Source organism: Mustela nivalis (genome assembly GCF_964662115.1).
Source record: "Mustela nivalis genome assembly, chromosome: 3".
In the NCBI taxonomy this organism is placed as follows: Eukaryota; Metazoa; Chordata; class Mammalia; order Carnivora; family Mustelidae; genus Mustela; species Mustela nivalis.
In genome coordinates, this window is record NC_139022.1 from 152,559,232 (window position 1) to 152,586,160 (window position 26,929).

Genomic DNA, 26,929 nt, shown 5'->3' on the forward strand with positions numbered 1-26,929 from the left:
ACTTTGGCTTTATTTTTCAACATTCCTTTGGCTATTTGAGGTTTTCTCTGGTTCCATATAAATTTTAGGATTGTTTGTTCCATTTCTTTGGAAAAAACTGATGGGATTTTGATAGGGATTGCATTAAACGTGTATATTGCTTTAGGTAGCATAGATAATTTTCACAATATTTGTTCTTCCAATCCATGAGCATGGAACACTTTTCCACTTCTTTGTGTCTTCCTCAATTTCTTTCATGAGTCTTTTATAGTTTTCTGAGTACAGATTCTTTGCCTCTTTGGTTAGGTTTATTCCTAGGTATCTTATGATTTTTGGTTGCAATTGTAAATGGGATTGACTCCTTAATTTCACTTTCTTCTGTCTTGTTTTTGGTGTATAGAAATGCAACTGATTTCTGTGCATTGATTTTATATCCTGACACTTTACTGAATTCCTGTACAAGTTCTAGCCGATTTGGAGTAGAGTCTTTTGGGTTTCCCGTATATAGTATCATATCATCTGCAAAGATTGGAAGTTTGACTTCTTCTTTGCCAATTTGGATGCCTTTAATTTCTTTTTGTTGTCTGATTGCTGAGGCTAGGACTTCTAGTACTATGTTGAGTAGTAGTGGTGATAATGGACATCCCTGCCATGTTACTGACCTTAGTGGAAAAGCTCTCAGTTTTTTTCCATTGAGAATGATATTTGCAGTGGGTTTTTCCATAAATGGCTTTGATGATACTGAGGCATGTACCCTCTATCCCAACACGTTGCAGAGTTCTAATCAGGAAAGGATGCTGTTCTTTGTCAAATGCTTTTTCAGCATCTATTGAGAGTATCATATGGTTCTTGTTCTTTCTTTTATTAATGTATTGTATCATATTGATTGATTTGTGGATGTTGAACCAACCTTGCAGTCCTGGGATAAATCCCACTTGGTTGTGGTGAATAACCCTTTTAATGTACTGTTGGATCCTATTGGCTAGTAGTTTGGTGAGAATTTTCACATCTGTGTTCATCAAAGATGTTCGTCTATAATTCTCTTTTTTGATGGGATCCTTGTCTGGTTTTGGGATCAAGGCACTGCTGGCCTCATAAAATGAGTTTGGAAGTATTCCTTCCATTTCTATTTTTTACAAAAGTTTCAGGAGAATAGGAATTAATTCTTCTTTATTTTATTTTATTTTTTTAATTAAATTTATTTCTTTTCAGCATAACAGTATTCATTATTTTTTCACCACACCCAGTGCTCCATGCAATCCGTACCCTAACCTCCCACTCCCTGGCCACTTCAAACCCCTCAGATTGTTTTTCAGCGTCCATAGTCTCTCATGATTCACCTCCCCTTCCAATTTCCCCCAACTCCCTTCTCCTCTCTAACTCCCCATGTCCTCCATGCTATTTGTTATGCTCCACAACTAAGTGAAACCATCTGGTAATTGACTCTCTCTGCTTGACTTATTTCACTCAGCATAATCTCTTTGAGTACCGTCCATGTTGTGACAAAAGCTGGGTATTCATCCTTTCTGAAGATGGAGGCATAATACTCCATAGTGTATATGGACCACATTTTCCTTATCCATTTGTCTGTTGAAGGACATCTTGGTTCTTTCCATAGTTTGGCAACTGTGGCCATTGCTGCTATAAACATTGGGGTACAGATGGCCCTTCTTTTCACGACATCTGTATCTTTGTGGTAAATACCCAGGAGTGCAATTGCAGGGTCATAGGGAAGTTCTATTTTTAATTTCTTGAGGAATCTCCACACTGTTCTCCAAAGAGGCTGCACCAACTTGCATTCTCACCAACAATGTAAGAGGGTTTCCCTTTCTCCATATGCCCTCCAATACATGTTGTTTCCTGTCTTGCTAATTTTGGCCATTCTAACTGGTGTAAGGTGATATCTCAATGTGGTTTTAATTTGAATCTCCCTGAGCGCTAGTGATGATGAACATTTTTTCATGTGTCTGATAGCCATTTGTATGTCTTCATTGGAGAAGTGTCTGTTCATATCTTCTGCCCATTTTTTGATATGATTGCCTGTTTTGTGCCTGTTGAGTTTGAGGAGTTCATTATAGATCCTGGATATCAACCTTTTGTCTGTACTGTCATTTGCAAATATCTTCTCCCATTCCGTGGGTTGCCTCTTTGTTTTGTTGACTGTTTCCTTTGCTGCGCAGAAGCTTTTGATTTTGATGAATTCCCAAAAGTTTATTTTAGCTTTTGTTTCCTTTGCCTTTGGAGACATATCTTGAAAGAAGTTGCTGTGGCTGATATCAAAGAGATATCTGCCTATGTTCTCCTCTAGGATTCTGATGGATTCCTATCTCACATTGAGGTCTTTTATCCATTTTGAGTTTATCTTTGTGTACGGTGGAAGAGAATGGTCGAGTTTCATTCTTCTACATATAGCTGTCCGGTTTTCCCAGTACCATTTATTGAAGAGTGTCTTTTTTCCACTGTATATTTTTTCCTGTTTTGTCAAAGATTAATTGACCATAGAGTTGAGGGTCCATATCTGGGCTCTCTACTCTGTTCCACTGGTCCATGTGTCTGTTTTTATGCCAGTACCATGCTGTCTTGGTGACCACAGCTTTGTAATAAAGCTTGAAACCAGATAACGTGATGCCCCAGTGAACCAGGAAGAAATCGACAACCTGAAGAGACCGATATCTAATAACGAGATTGAAGCAGTGATCAAAAACCTCCCAAAAAACAAGAGCCCAGGATCTGATGGATTCCCTGGGGAATTCTACCAAACTTTCAAAGAAGAAATAACACCTATTCTCCTGAAGCTGTTTAAGAAAATTGAAGCAGAAGGAAAACTTCCAGACTCTTTCTATGAAGCCAGCATTACCCTGATCCCCAAACCAGGAAAAGCCCCTACCAAAAAGGAGAATTTCAGACCAATATCACTGATGAATATGGATGCTAAGATTCTCAACAAGATCCTAGCAAACTGGATCCAATAGCACATTAAAAAGATTATCCACCATGACCAGGTAGGATTCATCCCTGGGCTTCAAGGATGGTTCAACATTCACAAATCAATCAATGTGATAGAACAAATTAATATGAGAAGAGAGAAGAACCACATGGTTTTCTCAATTGATGCAGAAAAAGCATTTGACAAAATTCAGCATCCGTTCCTGATTAAAATGCTTCAAAGTATAGGGATAGAGGGAACATTCTTGAACTTCATCAAATCTATCTATGAAAGACCCACAGCAAATATCATCCTCAATGGGAAAAAGCTTGCAGCCTTCCCGTTGAGATCAGGAACAAGACAAGGTTACCCACTTTCACCACTCTGGTTCAACATAGTATTAGAAGTCCTAGCAACAGCAATCAGACAACAAAGAGAAATAAAAGGTATCCAAATTGGCAATGAAGAAGTCAAACTCTCTCTCTTCACAGATGACATGATTCTTTATATGGAAAAACCAAAAGATTCCACCCCCAAACTACTAGAACTCATACAGCAATTCAACAACGTGGCAGGATACAAAGTCAATGTGCAGAAATCAGTGGCTTTCTTATACACTAACAATGAAAATACAGAAAGGGAAATTAGAGAATCGATTCCATTTACTATAGCACCAAGATCCATAAAATACCTGGGAATAAACCTAACCAAAGAGGTAAAGGATCTTCTTGAGGAACTACAGAACACTCATGAAGGAAATTGAAGAAGACACAAAAAGATGGAACACCATTCCATGCTCTTGGATCAGAAGAATAAACATTGTTAAAATGTCTATACTGCCGGAGCAATCTGTACTTTTAATGCCATTCTGATCAAAATTCCAACCTGGAGCAAATAATTCAGAAATTTGTATGGAATCAGAAGAGACCCCAAATCGCTAAGGAAAATTTTGAAAAACAAAAATAAAACTGGGGGCATCACGTTACCAGATTTAATTCTTCTTTTTTTTTTTTTTTAAAGATTTTATTTATTTATTTGACAGAGATCACAAGTAGGCAGGGAGGCAGACAGAGAGAGAGAGAGGAGGAAGCATGCTCCCTGCAGAGCAGAGAGCCTGACTCGGGGCTTGATCCCAGGACCCTGGGATCATGACCTGAGCCGAAGGCAGAGGCTTTAACCCACTGAGCCACTCAGGTGCCCCAGATTTAATTCTTCTTTAAATGTTTGGTAGAATTCCCCTGGGAAGCTGTCTGGCCCTGGGCTCTTGTTTGTTGGGAGATTTTTGATGACTGCTTCAATCTCCTTACTGGCTATGGGTCTGTTCAGGTTTTCTATTTCTTCCTGATTCAGTTTTGGTAGTTTATATGCCTCTAGGAATACATCCATTTCTTCCAGATTGTCAAATTTGCTGGCATATAGTTGCTCATAACATGTTCTTATAATTATTTGTATTTCTTTGGTGTTGGTTGTGATCTCTCCTCTTTCATTCATTATTTTATTTATTTGGGTCCTTTCTATTTTCTTTTTGATAAGTCTGGCCAGGTGTTTATCAGTCCTATTAATTCTTTCAAAGAACCATCTCCTAGTTGCGTTGAAAGGACCCCTTTCAATATTTCCTGTAGAGCTGGTTTGGTGTTTACGAATTCTTTTAGAAAAAAAAAAATTCTTTTTGTTTGTCCTAGAAGCTTTTTATCTCTCCTTCTATTTTCAATGGTAGCCTAGATAGATATAGTATTCTTGGCTGCATGTTTTTCTTGTTTAGTACTCTGAATATATCATGCCAGTTCTTTCTGGCCTGCCAGGTCTCTGTGGATAAGTCTGTTGCCAATCTAATATTTTTATCATTGTCTGTTACAGACTTCTTGCCCCGAGCTGCTTTCAGGATTTTCTCTTTGTCACTAAGACTTGTAAATTTTACTATTAGATGACAGGGTGTGGACCTATTTTTATTGATTTTAAGGGGGCTTCTCTGCATGTCCTGGATTTTGATCCTTGTTCCCTTTGCCATATTAGGGAAATTCTCTACAATAATTCTCTTCAATATACCTTCCACTCCCCTCTCTCTTTCTTCTTCTTCTTCTGGAATCCCAATTATTCTAATGTTGTTTTGTCTTATGGTAACACTTATCTCTCAAATTCTACCCTTGTGGTCCAGTAGTTGTTTGTCTCTCTTTTGCTCAGCTTCTTTATTCTCTGTCATTTGGTTTTCTATATCACTAATTCTCTCTTCTGCCTCATTTATCCTAGCAGTAATAGCCTCCATTTTTTATTGCACCTCATTGATAGCTTTTTTGATTTCAACTTGGTTAGATCTTTGTTCTTTTATTTCTCAAAAGGGCTTTTATTTCTCCAGAAAGGGTTTCTCTAATATCTTTCATGTCTTTTTTGAGCCTGGCTAGCACCTTGAGAATCATCATTCTGAACTATAGATCTGAAATATTACCAATGTCCATATTGATTAGGTCCCTAGCTTTTGCTACTGCCTCTTGTTCTTTTTTATTGTTGTTGTTCTTCTTTTTTTTTGTGGTGAGTTTTTCTGCCTTGTCATTTTATCCAGATAAGAATATGTGAATGAGAGAATAAAATACGAAAAGGGTGGCAATGACCCCAGAAAAATGTATGCTAACCAAATCAGAAGAGACCCCAAATTGGGGGAGAAAAAAGGGGGTAAAAAGTTCAGAAAAAAAATTAAAAAAAGAAAAAAATAATTAAAAAAATAAATAAAAAACTTAAAAAAGAATGTGTGTTGTATATATATATATATATATATATATATATATATATATATATATACATACACATACACACATATCTATCTATCTATCTATCTATATATCTATCTATATATATATATATTAGACTGGTGAATAGAACAGGGTCACCCACTTAATTTTGGGAGTATTTTGGTCTCTTAGAAGAAACTACTTCCTGGGGCACCTGGGTGGCTCAGTGGGTTAAAGCCTCTGCCTTTGGCTCAGGTCATGATCCCAGGGTCCTGGGATTGAGCCCCACACGGGGCTCTCTGCTCGGCAAGGAGACTGCTTCTCCCTCTCTCTCTGCCTGTCTCTGCCTACTTGTGATCTCTGTCTGATTTGTGATCTCTGTCTGCAAAATAAATAAATAAAATCTTAAAAAAAAAAAAAAGAAGAAGAAACTACCTCCCAAAATTTTAAGGAATGAAAAACATATATAAGGGTAAACACAATGAAGGAATGGAATATGACTTTAAAGATGAAAATTTTTTAAAAAATTTCTTAAAAAAGAGTTGATAAGATAAGTCAGTTGGGAGAATAAAGAAAAAGAAAGTGGAGAGAATTTGCTCAGGCTGGAGACTAGAACAAAGCCCTGTGCTAGATTTTGGGTATATTTTGATCTATTAGAAGAAGTTTTGTCCCCAATTTTTTTAGAAGAAAAAACCCTATGTGTATACAAAAAATAAAGTTCGATACAATGAAGGATAAAATATGACTATAATAATGAAGTTTCAAAAAAAGATTTTTAAAAGGCATTTTTAACATAAACTAGTTATAAAACATTAAAAGTGGAAAGGGTAAAAGTTAAATTAGCAGAAGAAAAAAATAAAATTAAAAATATTAATTAACTTTGCAAGACTAAAGAATCATGGGGAAAAAGCCATGAATTCCATGCTTTGTTTTCTCCTCCTCTGGAATTCCACTGTTCTCCTTGGTAAGTGAACTTGGTCATGGCTGGATTTCTTGCTGATCTTCTTGGGGAGGGGCCTGTTGCAGTGATTCTCCACTGTCTTTGCCCAAGGAGGAATTGCACCGCCCTTACAAAGGGCCAGGCTAAGTAACCCACTCGGGTACACTTTCAGGAGCTTTTGTTCCCTGAACACTTTCTGTAGAGTTCCAGAGGATGGGAATAAAAATGGCAGCCTCCCAATCCCCATCCTGGAGGAGCCGAGAGCTCCGGGCCCCACTCCTCAGTGAGCCCTCAGAGAAAAGCGCTCAATCACCCCTGGCCTCTGACAGCGTGCCGAGCTCATCCAGCCTGTGACCAAGTGTCTCTATCTCTGGCACACAGCCCTGCCTGGAGTCTCCAAACCCCACAGATCCTCACACTCCTCCAGGGGTGTCTCCCCGGATCTTGTGGGGTCTCCACTCACAGAACAGTGGTCTTTGCCATAGATCACAATTTAAGGTAACCTTGAGTTGAGACCTCACTCCTTGTCTCTGTCTCTGTAGCCGGCTTCCCTGCTCTAATACCTGTGAGCTCGCGACACTCAGACATCCTCGATCCTTCTGTGACCCCACGGGACCTGAGACCACACTGTCCCCGTGTGGGCTTCACCCCAATTTAGTCTCTGGAGCAATGTCCTTCAGTGGAGCAGACTTTTAAAAGTTCTGATTTTGTGCTCCATTGCTCTGCCACTTGCTGGGAGCCGGCCCCTCCCTCTGCAGTCTATCTTTCTGTCACTTTGGATTCACTTCTTTGCAGGTCTTACCTTTTAGAAAGTGGTTGATTTTCTGTTTTTAGAATTACTGCTCTTCTCTTATATCTCCTGTTGGATTTGTAGGTGTTTGGAATGGTTTGATAAGCTATCTAGCTGATCTCCTGCTACCTGATATTGTCTCAGCCTGCTACTTCTCCACCAACTTGACTCCTCCTTGCCAACGATATATATATATATATTTTAAATATTTTATTTATTTGACAGAGATCACAGGCAGAGAGGCAGGCAGAGAGAGAGGAGGAAGCAGGCTCCCTGCTGAGCAGAGAGCCCAATGCGGGGCTCAATCCCAGGACCCTGGGATCATGACCTGAGCCGAAGGCAGAGGCTTTAACCCACTGAGCCACCCAGGTGCCCCGCCAACAATATTTTAATAGAGATCGCATTTCAAGTGTATTTTGCTCTGGGTAAGATAAACATTTTAATAATGTTTATTCTTCCAGTCCATGAGCATGGAATATTTTCCCATCTTTTTGTGTCTTCCTCAATTTCTTTCATAAGTGTTCTGTAGTTTCTAGAGTATAGATCCTTTACCTCTTTGGTTATGTTTATTCCTAGCTATCTTATGGTTTTTGTTGCTACTGTGAATGGAATTGATTCCTTAATTTCTCTTTCTACAGTTACGTTGTTAGTGTATAGGAAAGCAACTGATTTCTGTGCATTGATTTTAAATCCCGCCACATTGCTGAATTGTTATATGAGTTCTAATTTCGGACTGGAGTCTTTAGAGTTTTCCACATAAAGAATCATGTCATCTGTGAAGAGAGAGAATTTGACTTCTTCTTTGCCAATTTGGGTGCCCTTATTTCTTTTTGTTGTCTGACTGCTGAGGCGTGGACTTCTAGCACCATGTTGAACAACAGTGGTGAGAGTGAGCATCCCTGTTGTGTTCCTGACCTGAAGGAAAAAGCTGAGAGCTTTTCATTGTTTATCATTGTTCATGATATTCCCTTGGGCTTTTCATAGATGGTTTTTATGATATTGAGGAATGTTCCCTTATCTCTATACTCCAAAGAGTTTTAATCAGAACAGATGTTGTATTTTGTCAAATACTGTTTCTGCATCAATTGAGAGGATCATATGGTCTTTTCTTTTCTTCTATTGATGTGCTCTATCACACTGATTGAATTGTGAATGTGAGCCACCCTTGCATCCTAGGAATAAAACCCACTTTGTTGTGGCGAGTAATCCCTTTAACGTACTGTTGGATCATATTAGCTAGGATCCTATTGAGTATTTTGGCATCCATGTTCATCAGAGATATTGGTCTGTAGTTCTCCTTTGATGGGCTCTTTTCCTGGTTTTGGGATCAGGGTAATGTTGGTCTCACAGAAGACATTTGGAAGTATTCCTTCTGTTTCTATTTTTTGGAATAGCTTCAGTAGAATAGGTATTATTTCTTCTTTAAATGTTTGGTAGAATTCTGCTGGAAAACCATCTGGCCCTGGACTCTTTTGGGAGGTTTTTGGTTACTGCTTCAATCTTGTTACTGGTTATTTGTCTATTCAGATTGTCTATTTCTTTTTGTTTCAGTCTTGGTAGTTTGTAAGTTTTCAAAAGGACCCAAAATAATAAAATTATGAATGAAATGGGAGAGATCGTGACTAACACCAAGGAAATAGAAACAATTATTAGAAATTATTACCAGCAACTATATGCCAACAAGTAAAACAATCTGGAAGCAATGGAAGCCCTCTTTTCCCACTTGGTTTAGGTTTTATTTGCTGTTCTTTCTCCAGTTCCTTCAGGTATAAGGTTAGCTTTGCATCTGGAATTTTTCTAATTTTCTGAGAGAGGCTTGGATGGCTATGTATTTCCGTCTTAGGACCATCTTTGCAGTATCCCACAGGCTTGGATGGCTATATATTTCTGTCTTAGGACCATCTTTGCAGTATCCCACAGGTTTTGGACTAAGGTAGTTTCCAAGAATTGATTAAGTTCTTTAAGTTTCTGGTTGACCCAATTATTCTTTAGCAGGATGTTCTTTAACTTCCAAGTGTTTGAACTCCTTCTAAATTTTTTTCTTGTGATTGAGTTCCAGTTTTAAGGCCTTGTGGTCTGATAATATGCAGGGAATAATCTCAATTTTGGTATTAGTGGAGACCTGATTTGTGACCTGATATGTGGTCTACTTCAGAGAAAGTTCTTCATGTATTTGAGAAGAATGAGTATATATCTATACATATATATATATATATATATATATATATATATATATATATATATATATATATATCTATGAAGTCCATCTGGCCCAATGTGTCATTCAAAGCTCTTATTTGTTGATTTACTGTTTAGATGATCTGTCCAAAGCTGAGAGTGGAGTGTTAAAATCTCCTATTAATGTATTATTGTTGATCTGACTCTTTATTTTTGTTAATAGCTGGGTTATGTAGTTGGTTGCTCCCATGTTGGGGGCATAGATCTTCATAGTTGTTAGATTTTCTTGTTTGGTAGACCCTGTATGAATGATATAGAGAACATAGACAGTAACCTCTTAGACATTGACCACAGTTACTTCCTTCAAGACATGTCTCCAAAGACAAGGGAAACAAAAGCAAAAATGAATTTTTGGGATTTCATTGAGATAAAAAGCTTCTGCACAGTGGAGATGCACTTCAGTGGATGAATGGATAAAGAGGTGGTATTATATATGATGGAATATTATTCAGCCATCAGAAAGGATGAATACCCACCATTGCATTGACATGGGTGGAACTAGAGGGGATTATATTAAGCGAAGTAAGTCAAACAGAGAAAAATAATTATCATATGGTTTCACTCATATGTGGAACATAAGCAATAGCATGGAAGACCATAAGGGAAGGGAAGGAAGTCTGAAGGGGGAGAAATCAGAGATGTAGAAGAATCATGAGAGACTGGATGCTGGGAAGCAAACTAAGGGTTTCCGAGGGGAGGAGGTTTGAGAGAAGGGTAACAGGGTGATGGATATTAAGGATATTGTTGTGGTGAGCACTGGGTGTTATACTTAACTAATGAATCATTGAACACTATGTCAAAAACTAATCATGTACTATACAGTGGGTAACAACATAATAAAAAAATCATTAATTTGCCACCATGACAATAATACTTGAAACATAAGAAATATGAAAGATGATAAAATGAGTGAGTGAAATTTGATAGGAACAGAATATTTAGTTTCAAAATGTCTCTCCACATATTATTCCTTAATTATAGGGTAAACAATAGCAACTTTACAGTTGAGAATCTTGGTGAACACCACCTTAAACAAGGGATAGAGTTTTTATCTCTAACGACAGGACCATCTGACATCATAAGCTTCCCATTGTGATTCACTGAGATGGAATCAACACCATCTTTGTAGTATTCCCACCAAACTCCCTAGTAACCTGAACTGTAATGAGAAGCATCAGGCAAACCCAATTTAGGATCCATTATACAAAATAAGCAGCTTATACTCTTTAAAATATCAATGACATGAAAGACAAAAAAGGGCTAAAAGTCAGTCCTCACTAAAGGAGATGAATAGAAGTGATAACTAATGGCACTGTGATCTGGATTTGTTCCTGAACCACCAGATTCATAGGACAACAGAGGATATTAATTGGACCATTGGCGGATATTAATCAGACCATTGAAAGGATTGAAATAAGATTTGTAGACAAAGCAATGTGATCACATCAATATTAAGTGGTGTGTTCATAATGCAGATATATTTTTCACGGGGAAGATAGAATACCAGAACAGACGATAATTGTGAATGCACATGCATAGAATCACATAGTACAAGGGAAAACTAGAATAATATTGGGAGAGTTTTACAAATCTTCTAATGAATAAGTTCAGATGTTTATAAAAATAGAACTTCTTTGTCATGCCCATTCAGAACTATAGACCCACCTTTGGAGGTTCAATGCTTCTGGTCAAGACCTGGCCTTCCAGGGGGGCTTAACACTTAGGAGACACTGGCACTTGTTACCAATATTTAGTTATTTTCCAAAGAAACTCTGAGCAATTAACGTAGGTATTTTTTCTTTGGGAATCAGATTTTGGGACCTTGAGATTGGAGACTAGCAGAGATTTTAAGCAGGTACATGGGGAAAGGGGGTATGGGGATGGCAGCACGAAGTCAATAGAGCACTTAGGAGGTGGGAAAATTCAGAGAGTCCTTAAAATGGAGACAGGTAATGTCTCAGTCACCTGGTAATGGAACTATCTTGAAAGTGACTTCCTGAGGTCTCTATCATTCCTGGTTCAGAGTATCTTCTCTGTGGAGTGTGTGGTGGATCGAGAGGGTTAAGGAGACTCACGAACCCCTCCTTCCAATTGCCCCAGGTTAGGGAGGGTGAGGACACATTAACCAGTGGAGTGATTACTGAGAGGAGGAACAGATGCGTAAGAATTAACAAACAGGAAGAGAGGCAAAATCCACTCCTCTCCTCTTCCCCAGCTCTTTGCAAACACATTTCCTTGGCTGCCAACACAGCACATGCTTCCAGAATCCACAGGTTACTGGGCAGTTCTCCTGGGACAGGGCTCTGGGCACAGGTTTGTGCTCTGAAGCTAGAACAGGAGTCAGCATGGCGGGGCAGTGGACACTCCTACTTGCTGCCTTCCTTCTGCCTGGATTCCTGCTCTCAGAGGCTGCCAAAATTATGACTGTATCATCCTCCCTAGGTGAGTACTTGGCAGAAGAATTAGAGACAGCTGTTTCCTAGGCACTTCAGCTATGGCTCAGGCAGACAGCCTTGGGTCAGAGTGTCATTCCATATGGTTTTCCAAACAGGGCTTGGATCCCAGACTAGGGAGAAGAGGGAGTGGGTCTGGAGAAAGAAAAAGCAGTTTCCTTTCCTCTCTCGCTCTCTCTCTCTTTTTTTTAAAATTTTATTTATTTATTTGACAGAGAGAGATCACAAGCAGACAGAGAGAGAGGGGGAAGCAGGCTCCCTGCTGAGCACAGAGCCCGATGCGGGGCTCCATCCCAGGACCCTGGGATCATGACCCAATCTGAAGGCAGAGGATTAATCCACCAAGCCACCCAGGTGCCCCTCCTTTCCTCTCTTTTTATCTGCTCTGGAGGTGATTCCTATTGTGCATAACTGGGGCCAGAATTTAGTTCCAGTGATGACCTGGAGACCTTGAGTCACCTACTCTAGGGAAGGTAGGCACTTTGAGAGGTACACCCTAGAAGTCTAGGGGTGTGCAGTAGATGCCAGTAGAAAGTGGAAGGTGAGGTAAGTATCAGGCTCTTGGAGGCCAAGGATGGGGGCTTTTGGGAGCAACAGGGTAGACTGGGAATGTGTCATTAATAAGACACCTGGAGAACTGACAGGGCAGAGGAGGGGGCCCCAGGATAATCAACATCTTGGGATCCCCTCTCTGTTTTCACCCTTGGTGGTGGAAGGTTTTGAAAGACAGTGAAGCAGTTAGTTCTATGTGAGCTCAGGTTTATTTCCTTTATTTTTTGCCTCCAAAAGCAACAGAAGGGGAATAAGAACATTTATCAGGATAAGGAGGCATCATAGGATAGAATTTCCTCAAGACTCTTTTGGATCCATTGTGAAAGGATAGGGAGCTCTGATGATCACTTTTAGATCCCTGTGAATCTGGGATCTTAGACTTTAAGAAACCATTGAGTTCATCTAACTGGGCATCACTCTTTTTATTTCCTGAGAGGCACTCTGAGGGTCAGGGGAATGAGGGGCCTTTTGCAAGAGCACATCAGACCTTCATGATAGACACACTTGGACTTTACACACTGTTTCTTACCTTCAACCTGTCTTCTTCCCCAAACTCTATACAGTAAGGATTCCTAAAAGTCAGTATTTAAAAAACCTTGATTTTTATTTTAAATCAATTTTTTAATAATAGTGGCAGAAAACAAACTTCCTTACTCTTCAAAGCACGTCTCCTCCAGACTCTGAGAGGGAGCAGGTGTGGTTTGGAGACACTGGAAGCCCCACCTCTAGCCTAGAATGCACTGGGTTCACCAAGACCTCAGGAATGGCTGCCTCTGTAGATGGCTTGTCCCGTGTGTCCTTTCTTTCCAAGGGTTAAATGTGAAGGCAGAGCAGGCAGTCTGAGAGAGTAGGGGTTTTTGTTTTCTATAATCCTTGTTACCTCAGGCAGGACAAGCACAGATATAAAAGACTAGAATGATTTCCACAGATACACACCTTTCCGATAGTCCTACATCCCTCTCTGCTGACCCAATAATCATGAAATCTTCATCTTGCTAACAATCCCACTTCTTAGTGTGGGCAAATTCTATTCCTTTATTACTGATATGGCGTTCTCTGTCTCTGAGACCCATAGACTAAAATAAAAGAGGTCCCATGATCACTCATGGTTTTAGAAAATCATTGATAAAACTTGTACCTCCCAGAAGATCAAAGTTCTCATTCCTTAGAATCTCAGGAGTCTTAGGATGGATGACACCCCAGTCTGTCACATACAGGATCCTGTAGTTCCACCCAAGGGTTCATAGTTATCCTGAATGCCTTAATTAAATGTTCAGCAATTTTCAGGCCTGAAACATCCTGCCAAGTATATTTGAATCTCCCAGGATTTTGATTCTAAAGGGTGGGTCTACCTCCTTCTGCTTCAAATCCTATTTCTTGGACTGTTATTTAAGTTCCCATGGGTCTGTTCCCACTCTAACATGAATTTCCAGACAGAAGTATTCTATAAAGAGCTCTGACTGATTGTCCACTACGCACCCTTCCCAATCCCACACAGCACTGTTTCTAATTTCCAGTACAGTTATTTCTTTAGGGCATGGTGTCTCCTAAGGTCTGGCTAATATCAGTATGTACACCAGATCAGGAATTCCTTAAGGCCCAAGAAGAGAAGCTCATCACACTGACATGAAGACTATGAGTCACAAAAGGAAGTGTCTGATGGAGGATTGCCCCAGGTCAAGATTTGGACAGACCAGACAGAGATATCTTTGTTGGAGCATATCCAGAGTGAGATGGGGGTACTGAAGTAATTTATCTTCCTTGGATCACCATGAACACTACTCTGCCCCCTTACCTTGCATATCCCCATCCTCCACATCAATTTCAGACTCTGTTCACATTTTTACAAAAATGAAATTTTATATTGTTCCTAGGTGGAAGCCATTATCTCCTGCTGGACCGGGTATCTCAGATTCTTCAAGATCATGGTCATAATGTCACTATGTTTCTTCACATAGAAGAATTTTTAATCCCAGGTATGTTTTTTTATGAATCATTTCATTCTTCTATCCCAGAGAGACCGTGTCTTCTGTACAGCACTGCTTAGCACAAAATCTGTTTGAATCTAGCTATATTGAAAGAAGGGGAAAAATCTGTGTGTGTCTGTTTTTATGTTACCTGCTGGATATTATAATAGGCTCTAAAGACCAGGACCCCACATGCCATAACTCCATGGCTTACCCCCTTACCTAGGTGTCACTTCATTTCAGGCAAACCTCCATACATGATTATGATCATTTTGATAACTGCTGCTCTGTGGTGTGCCTTTAATTGTATTGAACAGAACGGCTTAGTCATATTTCTAGCTTCTGTTATGCAAGGAGAGCTGTTCTTTCTCTTTTATAGGTTACTTTCTACTCTTGTTATGAGACCAGAACTTTAAGAAAGCTTCTTAAAAGAATGTCTTTTGGTCATATCCTAGGATCAGAATCTATCAGTGGGATGATCCTATTTTCTTGAGAAGTCACTGACTGTCCTTGACTTTGTGCATAGTGATGTTAGATGTTCTTGGGTCACTGAATCCAAAAAATTTGTAGCTAAGATGAAACTCATCAATCGGGTCAAGTCTCTTGTTGACAGACAGGAATATAGAGGACCAAAGAACTCAAAAGATTTGTTCATGTTCACATAGCAGGTGAATAATAGAGTTGGGTAGATCTGGAACTTTAACTCTGGGTTTCTCATTCAGAATTGCTGAAACTTTACTTAAAAAAAACCCAAATTAATCATTTTTGATAAAAACAAATATGAGCAATTATGAACATTTGGAGTTGAACTTCAGGCTCTGTTACGGTTTAATCATCTAAATTGGCTTCTATTTTGTTCACTGGATATCCTTTCTATCCTTCCTATACACATCCCTTTGTTTGTCAGTCTAATTGTGTATTTGCCTTGACTGACAACCATGGTAGTTGTAGTCCATGATTGTTTCATTTTGGTGATTTCTATGGATTGAGGAACTGCTGAAAGCTGTAGACATTCTACCTCTTTGACAAATATACCTACACTCAAAACTACTAACCATTCAGGGGACCCATGGATTCTTTTAGTCTTATTCTTGCTTCCAAGTTTTACTAGTCCAGAGTTTCTTGCAACATTTGCCATTCACTGGGGATTTCTGAGGTTTTGAAATAGATTATTTTCTCTTCAGCAGTAGACCTTGGGGGAGGTCTGCAAATAAAGAAACATGTGATTGGGTTATTTTTGTTGACTTAATTGCACACTCAATAGTGAAACTTTAGAACCTGCATTAACTGCCTGCTTGGATAACTTCCCCATAAGGTTTTTATTTATAACTTTCATGAATAAATGGCTGTAGAAAAACTCAGTTAGCTCCATTTTATATTGCTGAGACATAGGATTGTTCTAATCAATAACTGAAATCACAAGTTTAAGATGCCAATTTCAAATGGACTTAATTGTCTGCAATTCTGACTCTTCCTTTTCCTAAGAGAGCTTGTCATGCCTCTCCTTTTACCAGGTAGATAGATATTCCCCAGATGACAGTTCTTCTTTGTATTGGGGATCTGTGCACTTACATCTTTGGTTCTCAGGGGGCTTGCCTACAAACATTTAAGTAAATTTCTGCCTGGTGGGATATTGTCCTGACCAGATAATTCCACCCCTTGAAGTCATTTAGTCCAGCTTTCTTTGGGTATGGAGGCAGGAGAGGAGATCAGTAGCTAATGTAAGGAAGCTCTATGTTGAAATTCAAGCTTTGATTAGACTCATGGGCTCCTTAGTTTATCTATGAAGCAGTGCTCACTTTAGCCCTGGGAGTTAAAAAACCCAGTATCTTAGTCTGCTGTTACCAAGGGGAGGTCAGTTTCTTATTGCTGGGGTTTATAGAGTTTAATAAATTACAACCATTATTTTCCTCTGAATTTTAGATCCTATTGAGAGAAATTACAGAAGTTGGATCAAAATGCACCTTTATCTAGCTGATCGGGGAGCTTTCCATAGATCTTCATTAACTCTCAAGACTGAGTAGTAGCTTGAGAAGAGGCTCTGTATAACCTCTGGGTTTTGTTGTGTTTCATTCTTTATGGTGCCTTGGGTAGTTTCTTCCCATGTTTGCACTGACTGTTCTCAGGAAGAACCCAACCCCAGAGCTTTCTCTCCCCATAACTCTCTTGTGGTATTCTGCCCTGTGAGTTCCAGCTGCCATGTCCGCCCCCAAATCTGATGTGCTCCCTCAGGGAGATGGCCAGGCCAGATCTGGGTATCTCCTTCATGAGCTCTATCTTGGAAATTTTCTCCAGCTGTCCACAAATATCCTGTACTACCTGGGTTGCAATGTCTAAAAACCATTTTAGCATGTATTTGGTCTGGTTTTATTTAGTCAAGAATTTCAATATGGTCCTGTCATCTTCTTGTGGGCACAGATTGAAGTTCCTTATCTTCATTATTTAAACCATTGTATGGAAATAATATTTTGAATTTGTTACCTTTGGATATATACATATGATAACATATGTCTGTATTTATACCTGTGAAACTATCAACATTGTCAAGATAACAAATATATTTGTTCCTCACTAGAAGATGTCTAGTGTCCTTCTGCAATCTCCCCTCCTGACTCTCCCACCTTTCCATTCCCATTTCCTAATGATCCCCAATATGTCACCCTATGTCAGATTGTATCAGATAGATTTTATAGAAATCAGATCACAATTATGCTGTCTCAGATTTTGGTTTATTGAACTCAACAAATAGTATTTTGTGATTCATTTATAATGTGTGTATGCATAGTTCACTCACTTTTATTGCTGAATAATGTTCAGTGTATTTATTGCCACAATGTTTTTATTTATTTGCTTGTTGATGGGCATTAGGTGTGTCTCCTATTTGAGCTATTACAAATAAACCTGCTGTGAAGAGTTGTGTACAAGCTCGTGTATAAACATGTATTATCTTTTCTTTGGATTAACTGGTAGGAGTGCAGTAGCTGAACCGTATGTTAGGTGTATATTTCACTTTTGAAGAAAGGGCCACACCACTTCCCAAGAGGCTGTAACATTCCTTCTCACAGCAGAAGTGACTGCAAGTTCTATGCATACCACATCCTTGCCAATACTTGATAAGGTTAGTCTTTTCGCTTTTAGTCACCATTGTGTAAGTGTTTAGTTGTATTTCATGGTGGTTTTCACATGCATTTCCTTTATCACTAATGATGCTGTACATTTTTTTCATGTGCTTGTCATTCATATATCTTTACTGGTAACTGTTTGCCAAATTTGCCATTCATAAATTGGGTTATTATTATAAATAGTTCTTATTATTGAATCATCAGATATTTTGGATATAAGTCTTTTATCAGATATAAATCTGCAAATATTCTTTCCAATCCATGACTTATCTTTCACTCTCTTTGGAAGAGCAGAATATTTAAGTCGATGAAGTCTAATTTCATGCTTCTGTGGCATGTATTGGTAGGAATATATGATTTTTTTTTTTGCTTGTTTTGTCAAAATAATGAGTGACACTGATTTACAAGTGTTAAACTAACCTTTTGTCCTGGGAACGAATTCCACTTGGTCTCAATGTGTTTTCTCTTTTATGTAATTTTCGATGTAATTTGTTCAATTTTGGCTTAAATTTTATATCCGTGTCCATGTGGTTCCATGGTTCTCTGATTTTCTTGGGATTTCTTTCTTTCTTTTTTCTGGCAATATTATCAGTGCAATAGTTTCCTGACAGAGTGAATTGGATAGTATTCCTCTTTCACTTTTCTGGAAGAGTTTGGGTAAAACTATTGTTTCTTCTGAAATTGTTGTAGCCAACCCTGAGAGACTGTTGTTGATTTCTAACTTCTCCCCACCCCAAAGTTAGATTGGAATGTTGAGATTTATAGCCTTGTATACACACAAAGAAGTTATAAAGTGGTTTATTAGGGGCTCCTGGCTCACTCAGTTGGTAGAGCATGCAACGTTCAATCTTGGGGTTGTGGGTTTGAGCCCTTACTTTGGATGCAGAGATTACTTAAACATAAAATATTTAAAAATATGCAATGGCTTATTAATAACATAATCAGGCTTCATGGAGAGAGTAAAGAAAGTCTCAATCTTGTCCAAACATACATTGAGAGAGCAGGGAAAAGAGGATGCTTTTGGGCTTTTATGGTAGTCGGTGGTGGGGCTGGAATGGGTGTTTCCCTTCATGTTTGACTGATGATGAGAACATCCTGTTTCATTTATTTCAGTTGGATCTTTTATAAGAAAGTCGATTATGGCATTTTATGAGACCTGCTGCCAGAGGCTGTTGAGGGAGCTGAATGTTTCACTGAATGTCTTGTTCAAAAGACTAGCATTGTGCACATATCAAAGAGAAATTACAAGGGAAATCATAAAATACTTACAGAAAATTAAAAGTGGTATACAACACACCAAAAGCTATGGGATGCCAAAAGCAGCGGTTAAAAGGGAACTTGGAGTTTTAGTGCTTATATTAAAAAGGAAGTTATCAAATCAATACCCTATTCTTGGAGGGTAGAGAAATGAGCTAATGTAAGGTAGAGAAATGAAGCACGTAGAGAAATGAAGCAGTGCCTTGGTCATTCATAATCAGTAATGTCTGAAAATCTGTAGAGGATAAGGAGTCTTGCTTCATGCTGTGTGTTGCGTCTTTGGTGTGTGGAGACACATGTGTAACCTTCAGGTATATTTTGGATATCTATATGGCAAGAGTTTCTGTGCTCTTTACCCAAATGGAACAACCTTTTGTCTTTATAGGTCTCTTTGGAATGTCTTTTTCTTCTTTTAGTTAACTTTGGTAGTTTCTGTCTTTAAGAATTTGTCTATATCACCCATTCTCCTATAGTCCTTTTCATTTCTGTGTGGTAATTAGTGGTGTTCCTTCTTTCATCTGTGGTGCTAATAATTTGTATCTTTCTTGTTTGTAAATGTTCTTGATATTTTCAAAGAACTGGCTCTGCTTTTATTGACTTCTGTTGGTTTTCTATTTCCAATTTCATTAGTTTCCCCCAGTCTTTGTCAATTTCGCCTTCTGTTTTAGGTTTAGTACACTTTCTTCACTGGTGTCTTAAGGTGGAAGAATAGGGTATTGATTTGATAACTTCCTTTTTAATATAAGCACTAAAACTCCAAGTTCCCTTTTAACCGCTGCTTTTGGCATCCCATAGCTTTTGGTGTGTTGTATACCACTTTTAATTTTCTGTAAGTATTTTATGATTTCCCTTGTAATTTCTCTTTGATATGTGCATTATTTATAAGGATGTTAATTTCCATAATTTGTGAATTTTCTGTTTTCTGTCTGCTGTTGATTTCTTTTCTTTTCTTTCTTTCTTTTTTCTTTTTTTGCTGTTGATTTCTAACTTCATCCTGGTGTGGTTAGATAGCCTGTGATAAGTATGTTTTAACACCTATTGAGACTTATTGTGGCTAAACAATGGACTCTGCTGAAAAATGTCCTATGTACTCTTGAGAACAATGTGTATGCTGCTGTTGGGCAGAGTGTTCTGTGTATGTCTATTACACCACGTGGATCAATGTGTGTACGTCTTCTGTCTCCTAGCTGATCTTCTTTCTGGTTTTTCTATCTATTATTGAAGAGTAGATATTGAAATATCCAGCTGTCAGTTATTGCTTTAGCTATTTTTATGGTCTCTCATTAGGTGAATATGTGCTTATAATAGTCCTATCTTCTTGCTGTGTTGAACATCTATTAATATTTAATGTCCTTCTTTGTTTCTTGCAATCTTACTTGATTTAAAGTCTGTTGTGATTGATATGTGGTCATCTGCTTTCTTTTGCTTATTCTTCACTTAGAATTTCTTTTCCCATCATTTTCCTGTCTGTCTGTCTCATTGGACCTACAGTGAGTCTCTTGAACACAGTATGTACAGTTGGATCATGTTTTTCTTTGTGTGGGTGTTTATAGGCTTTTTATTTTTGTATTTTTAAAAATACATTTGGTTTTTTGGGAATAATGGTAGATTTACAGAAAAGCTGCAAAGATAGTACAGGAAGGTTCCACAGACCCCATCCTCTTTTTTCCATTGTTAGTCCCATTTTATTTTTAATTTTTTAAAGTATTACTTTTTATTGAAGTATAGTTGATACATAATGTTACAATAGTTTCAGGTATGTGACATATTGATTTGTCAACTGTTCATTTTATGAAGTGTTCACCACAAGTATAGCTTGCATCTGTCACCTCACAAGGCTATTACATTTGGATTATATATATATTTTTAATTTAATTTAATTTTTTCAGGTTTCTAAGATTCATTGTTTATGCACCACACCCAGTGCTCCATGCAATATGTGCCCTCCTTAATACCCACCAGGCTCACTCACCCCCCATCTCCCTCCCTTCCAAAAGCCTTAGTTTGTTTCTCAGAGTCCACAGTTGCTCATGGTTCATCTCTGCCTCCGATTTCCCCCAATTCACTTTTCCTTCCCTTCTCCTAATGTCCTCCATGTTATTCCTTTTACTCCATAAGTAAGTGAAACCATATGATAATAGACTCTCTCTGTTTGACTTATTTCACTCAGCATAATCTCCTCCAGTCCCATCCATGTTGATACAAAATTGGGTATTCATCCTTCCTGATGGAGATGTAATATTCCATTGTATGTATGGACCAGATCTTTATCCATTTGTCTGTTGAAGGACATCTTGGCTCTTTCTACAGTTTGGCGACTGTGGCCATTGCTGCTGTGAACATTGGGTACATCTGTTTTTGTCCATTGTGTCAATGTCTGTATTTTCATTGGAGAGTTTAATCATGTTCACTGGATGTAATTGCTGATAAGGAGATACTTCTGTCCTTTTGATACTTGTTTTCTATATATCTTATAGGTTTCTTGTTCTTCACTTTCTCTATTACCATTTCTTTTGTGTTTAGCTGATTCTTGTGAAATGTTAAATTCTTGTGCCATTCCTTTTGTGTATGGCTATAGTTATTTTTTATGTGTGTTACGATGGGGATTTAATTTAACATGCTAAAATCTATGCTACTCACATTTTAATTTATAACAGTTTAACAAAATTCAGAAATTCTCCTCATATAATGTTTTTTCATCCCTTGAATCATTGATATCACAAAATTACATTTTTTTACATTGTGTGCCCCAAACATAAACTATCATTAATTTAAGTGTGTTAGTACCTTAAATTACAGAGAAAACTTGGAGTTACAACGTTTAAATACTTGTTTTCAAACTAATAACATATTTTTTACAAAAATGTACTATTTTCAAAAAACATGTAGAAAGTTCAAGTCAAGTTAGAAAGCATTGCCATAATACTAGCTATCTAATTCCTATGCATTCACCTCTATTAAAATCTTTATTTTTCCATATCTCTTGAGTTACTATCTGTTGGCCTCCTTTTTCCCAGGAGGGCTCCCTACTGTCAGTGTAGGCCTGGTGGTAACAACCAACTTTAGCTTTTGTTTACCAGGAATGTGTTAATAGGAATGTCACTTTTGAAGTGTTGCCAGATACTGAATTTTTTGTTGATCATTCTTTTTCTTAGCACTTGGAATATATTAGCCCACTGCCTTCTGGGCACCAAAACTTCTGATTAAAAATCTGTTGATAATTTTAGGGGTGCTTGGGAAGTTCAGTTGATTAAGCATCTGACTCTTGATTTGGCTCAGGTCATGATCTCAGCGTTGTGAGATCCATCCCTATGGCTGGCTCCATGTTGGCAAGGAAACCGCTTGAGGTTCTCTTTCTCTCTCTTTCCTTGGATGCCTATCCTCCCTCCATAAAAAGAAATCTATTCATCATCTCATTGACATCCTTCAGAAAAAATTTTGTTGAGTAAATCAGTTATTTGTATGTGATGAGTCACTTTTCTCTTGCTGCTTTTATTATTTTTACTTTTTAAGTTTAAATTCAATTAGCCAGCATATAGTACATCATTAGTTTCAGATATAGCATTCAATAATTCCATATAATTCAATTCCAGTTATATATAACACCTCATCATTTTACATGCCCTCTTTTGCTGCTTTTACTATTCTCCCTTTATCTTTCTAAATTTTAATTATAATGTGTCCTGATGTGGGTGTCTGAGTTCATTTTCCTTGGAGTTTATTGAGTTTCCTGGATGTTTCTATTCATATCTTTCACCCAGTTTATGGGATTTCAGCCATTATGACTTAAAATATTCTCTCTATTCCTTTCTTTCTGTCTTCTTCTGAGCATCCACAATGCATATGTTGGTCCCTTAGGCTGTGTTCTTTTTTTCAGTGTTTTAACGTTCTGTTCTTTGCATTTGATAATTTCCATTGTCTTATTTTCAGGTTCACAGATTATTTCTTCTCTCCCTCAAATCTGTCTTTGAATCCTCCTAGTGAAATTTTCATTTCATTTATTACATTTTTCAGTGCCACAATTTGTTTTTGAAATTTTTTAGATTTTCTATGCTTTATTGATATTTCTACTTTACATACACTCTTTGTAACCTTCTCTCCATTTTCCTTTAGTTGCCTGGGAATCTTCAAAGCCGTTATTTTAAAGTCATCATCTAGTATATCTGCCATCAGGCTTTCTCAGGGACAATTTCTGTTGATTTATTATTTTTCTCTGAATGGGCTTCAGTTTCCTGTTTCTTGGTGTGTCTTATGATTTTTGTTGAAAACTGACCAATTGAATTTAACAATGTGTTAAATCTGGAGATAAGACTCTCCTCCCTTCTACAGAGTTTGCAGGTTTTTGCTATTAATTTGCTTATTATTTTTATATTGTGATTGTGTCAGGCTGCCTTTGTGGTGAGGCTCAACCTGAGGTATAAATTTTGGTACTTTCAGATCTGTTCTGAAAGATCTTTCAAGCATTTTCTTGGGCACAGATGGACAATTGTCATCTAGGTGCAGAGACAGATTCTTGGTTCTCCCCCATCTTCCTAGAATATTTACCACTACCTTCTGACCAACTTTTCTGTTCAGCATTTATGTATATTTAGTTGAATTTGTGTGTGTACATATAAAATAAAATTTTGACCAGTTTCTGTTTGAATGTGTGTCCAGGAAAGCTCTTATACTCTCATGCTGGAAGTGAGCCCCAATAATTGTTTCTTGATGGTGTCAGGGATGGAAAGACCTTCAACTGACAGGTAACTCTTCACAGGAATTCAACTGAGGTGCCACGGCTTGTGCTTTGTGTAGGGCAGCAGCACATCCCTCTTGTGAGCTCCTGTGTGAATGTTTGTGTCCTGAGTGCCCGTGCTGGATGGATCTCTGCAAAAGGAGGTTGTCCTTGATGCAATGTCATACATGTACTTCTGGAGAAAACTGAATGTGGTTAAGGTCTTGCCGGGAAAGCTTGTGTGCAGGTTGTTGAGGTAGTCCATAAGAAAGCAGTTACAAATGATTTGTCTCCTGCCAAGGTGAAGGTGAGGAGACACTGCAGCTGAGAGCTTGTTGAAATAGGAATTGATTGCCAAATAGGAATCATTGCCAAATCTATGCATGTAAAGCATCTATTAGTACCTAGACATAGTCTGCAATTTCAGTAATAATTAGAAATGGGGGGTCTTAGTATGCTACATCATGTCCATAGCCTTATAGTAATCCACTGCAAGGCATCATTACTTCTTTTCTGGTTTAAGAATAGTCTGAATTAGGCTATTAAAATTTTATAAATTAGAGAATCAGTGGAGATAATCACTCTTTGCTTAACATATTCTATGTAATGGTTAAATCTTATTATAATCCTTAAAGATACTCTTTTTAATATATATTTGGGTGTATTAACAGTTTTAATATATTGGGCAGATCCAAAGGGTCCCTTTTTGTCAAAATTACTGTAAATGCTAAAACCTTAATTTTATTTTTGTTAATTGTTACATAAGAGCAACCATAGCCACCAGGAGATAATATAAAAAATGGCTATTATGACTATGGGATATTTAGTCCCAGTAGTTAAGACAGGGCATGCAAATCTGTCCTCTATAACTAATATTTTTGACTCCTTAGAGTACAGGAATTTCTTTGATAAATTCAGTGAGCTCTTCTTATGTATCTGTTATTTTTGCCCAAGTATTCATTAAGACAATTAAGGTTTGTCATTGGTATATCTCATTCAATGTTTAAAGTAATTTAGAAGCTTTGATGTAGAGGACAAAAGCCATTCTGTGCTTTTCTTCTGTTATAAAGGCTTTTTACAAGTAATGTTAAATTCCACATGTATCAAAGCTGAGACCTCTGTTTTATTTTCTTTCCTGACTCTCCCACCCTGCTTTCCGCCTGTCTTTCCTCTTTGTTTGGGTTGTTGTTAGATGTGTTTTGGGTCCGTGTTTGTTCTAACCTGCTCATATTTTTAAATTTCTCCCTCGGAGCACCCCAATTAGTATCATCAAGGCTAGGTAGCAGTGCCTTGCTAGCAGTGATTTTGAGAGACCTGAGATTGAGTTTGAATGAACCTGTTGAGTTAATCTCCATGGGGGTATCATCAGTGTTTTTCCCTGTTCCTTTTTTTTTTTTTTTTTTTTTTTAGGGAAAAACATTTTATGATCATGGATTAGAAAAACTAATATTGTTAAAATGTACACTACCCAAAACATGTAGTGCAATCCCTATCAAAATGCCAACAGCTTTTTCTTTCCCAGAACTTGAACAATCTTCAAATTTATATGGAACTATGAAAAGGATGCAGGGTAGGCAAAGCTGTCTTGAAAAAGGAGAACAGAGTTGGAAGTATCATAAAAAATAACATGGAGGACAAGGGAAGGGGGTTGGAGGAAATTGGAAGGGGAGGTGAACCATGAGAGACTATGGACTCTGAAAAACAATCTGAGGGGTTTGAAGCAGCGGTGGGTGGGAGGTTGGGGGAACCAGGTGGTGGGTATTAGAGAGGGCACAGATTGCATGGAGCACTGGGTGTGGTGCAAAAACAAGGAATACTGTTATGCTGAAAATAAAAAAAGAAAAAGAAAAAGAAAAAGAAAGCTGCTTTGTACATTAAAAAAAAAAAAGTAGAAAGATCACAACTGCACAAGCTAACCATACACATACATGCTGTTCCTCTTTTATTTTTATTTTTAATTTTTTAATTTTTTATAAACATATATTTTTATCCCCAGGGGTACAGGTCTGTGAATCACCAGGTTTACACACTTCACAGCACTCACCAAAGCACATACCCTCCCCAAAGTCCATAACCCCACCCCCCTTCTCCCAACCCCCCTCCCCCCAGCAACCCTCAGTTTGTTTTGTGAGATCACGCTGTTCCTCTTTTAATCAAGGTTTTCTTTAAGCTAAAGAGATATAATCGGCAGTGGTAGCAAAAGCATTTTCTAGGATTGTAGAGTTATTGCTACTTTTGTAGGTATGGATCTCTTCCTACCTATGACATGGTGACTGTCCTTCTTCACACCATTCATTGTACTTGTAAACTGGAATCAGTCTTACCCAGAGCACTGTTCGTAATGGGGACAGTACTTGAGACACGCAACCATGGGTCACAGGTTAATGTACTATGTAGCCTAGTGTCAATCATGGCTCATGCTGCGATTCAGAAGCACAGTCTAAGCTAACACAGAAAACAGGTTTGGTGAGACACATGGCCCCGGCCACTGAAAGGCTACTCCCATACTTTTGTCCCCAAATGCCAATTATGGAAGCTTCTGAGTAGGGTGGAGGTGAAGATTCCCCTACTTGGGTCTGGTTTGCTTGGCTTGAAACTCCTCCTCACTTAAGAGATGGCACGTTGAGGCTGTCTTCTCCGTTTGCCAAGATATGTCCCAGAAGTTTAAGGGGGGGATAGAACTTGAAAGCTGTCATCAGTCCAACCTCAAGAATGGTGTCAGACTCCTTTACACATGACTTATGGGAGAAATTCCGGGATGTGAAGTAGGGCTGCAGAAGACCGCTTTTTAAAATCTAGAGTTTGGTAATTCTTTTGGCAGAGTGAAAAACCTGTGCATATATCACTTTAAATTTTAATGAAAATGATTTCTTTTTATAGGTGGGAAATGCCTGGGAAGCTGGGATAAGACATGTATTTAGATATGAAGTGTACCATTCACTATATGTACACTCTGAACCAATTATCTGGTACTCTTTTCTCACCTATAAAATGGTGACTAGTTACACCTTTAAGTGCAAACTTTAAACAGAAACTTCTCTTACTTTAAAATGAGTAAAAGTGACTATCATTATATCGTTCTCAATAAAGTTTAGCAGGTTGCATGATTGAAGAAATGAGAAAGCAGAAATACCAAACCAAACCAGTTCAAAAAGCAAACATTTGAATATATATATACAATCCTTGGAGTAAACAAACACGATATCATCATGTCATTGTTAATTAGGGTTGTATGGTATCATTAAACATTTTCTTATTGGTGTTTTAT

The 26,929-nt window shown here is 38.0% G+C and overlaps 1 protein-coding gene across 1 annotated transcript in view; it reads left to right on the plus strand.

Annotated features, from left to right (window-relative positions):
- Positions 1-7,740: 7,740 nt before the first annotated feature.
- LOC309861382 (UDP-glucuronosyltransferase 3A2-like) overlaps positions 7,741-26,929 on the plus strand; it is a gene marked incomplete at its 3' end in the record, with an annotated part of 32,435 nt that continues 13,246 nt past the window's right edge. Inside the window, exons 1-3 of the mRNA XM_082724215.1 lie at positions 7,741-9,225; positions 9,279-12,038; positions 14,476-14,577. Of these exons, the coding sequence (XP_082580341.1) occupies positions 11,942-12,038; positions 14,476-14,577 (199 nt within the window). The 5' untranslated portion in view covers positions 7,741-9,225; positions 9,279-11,941. The remainder of the gene's footprint in view (positions 9,226-9,278; positions 12,039-14,475; positions 14,578-26,929) is intronic.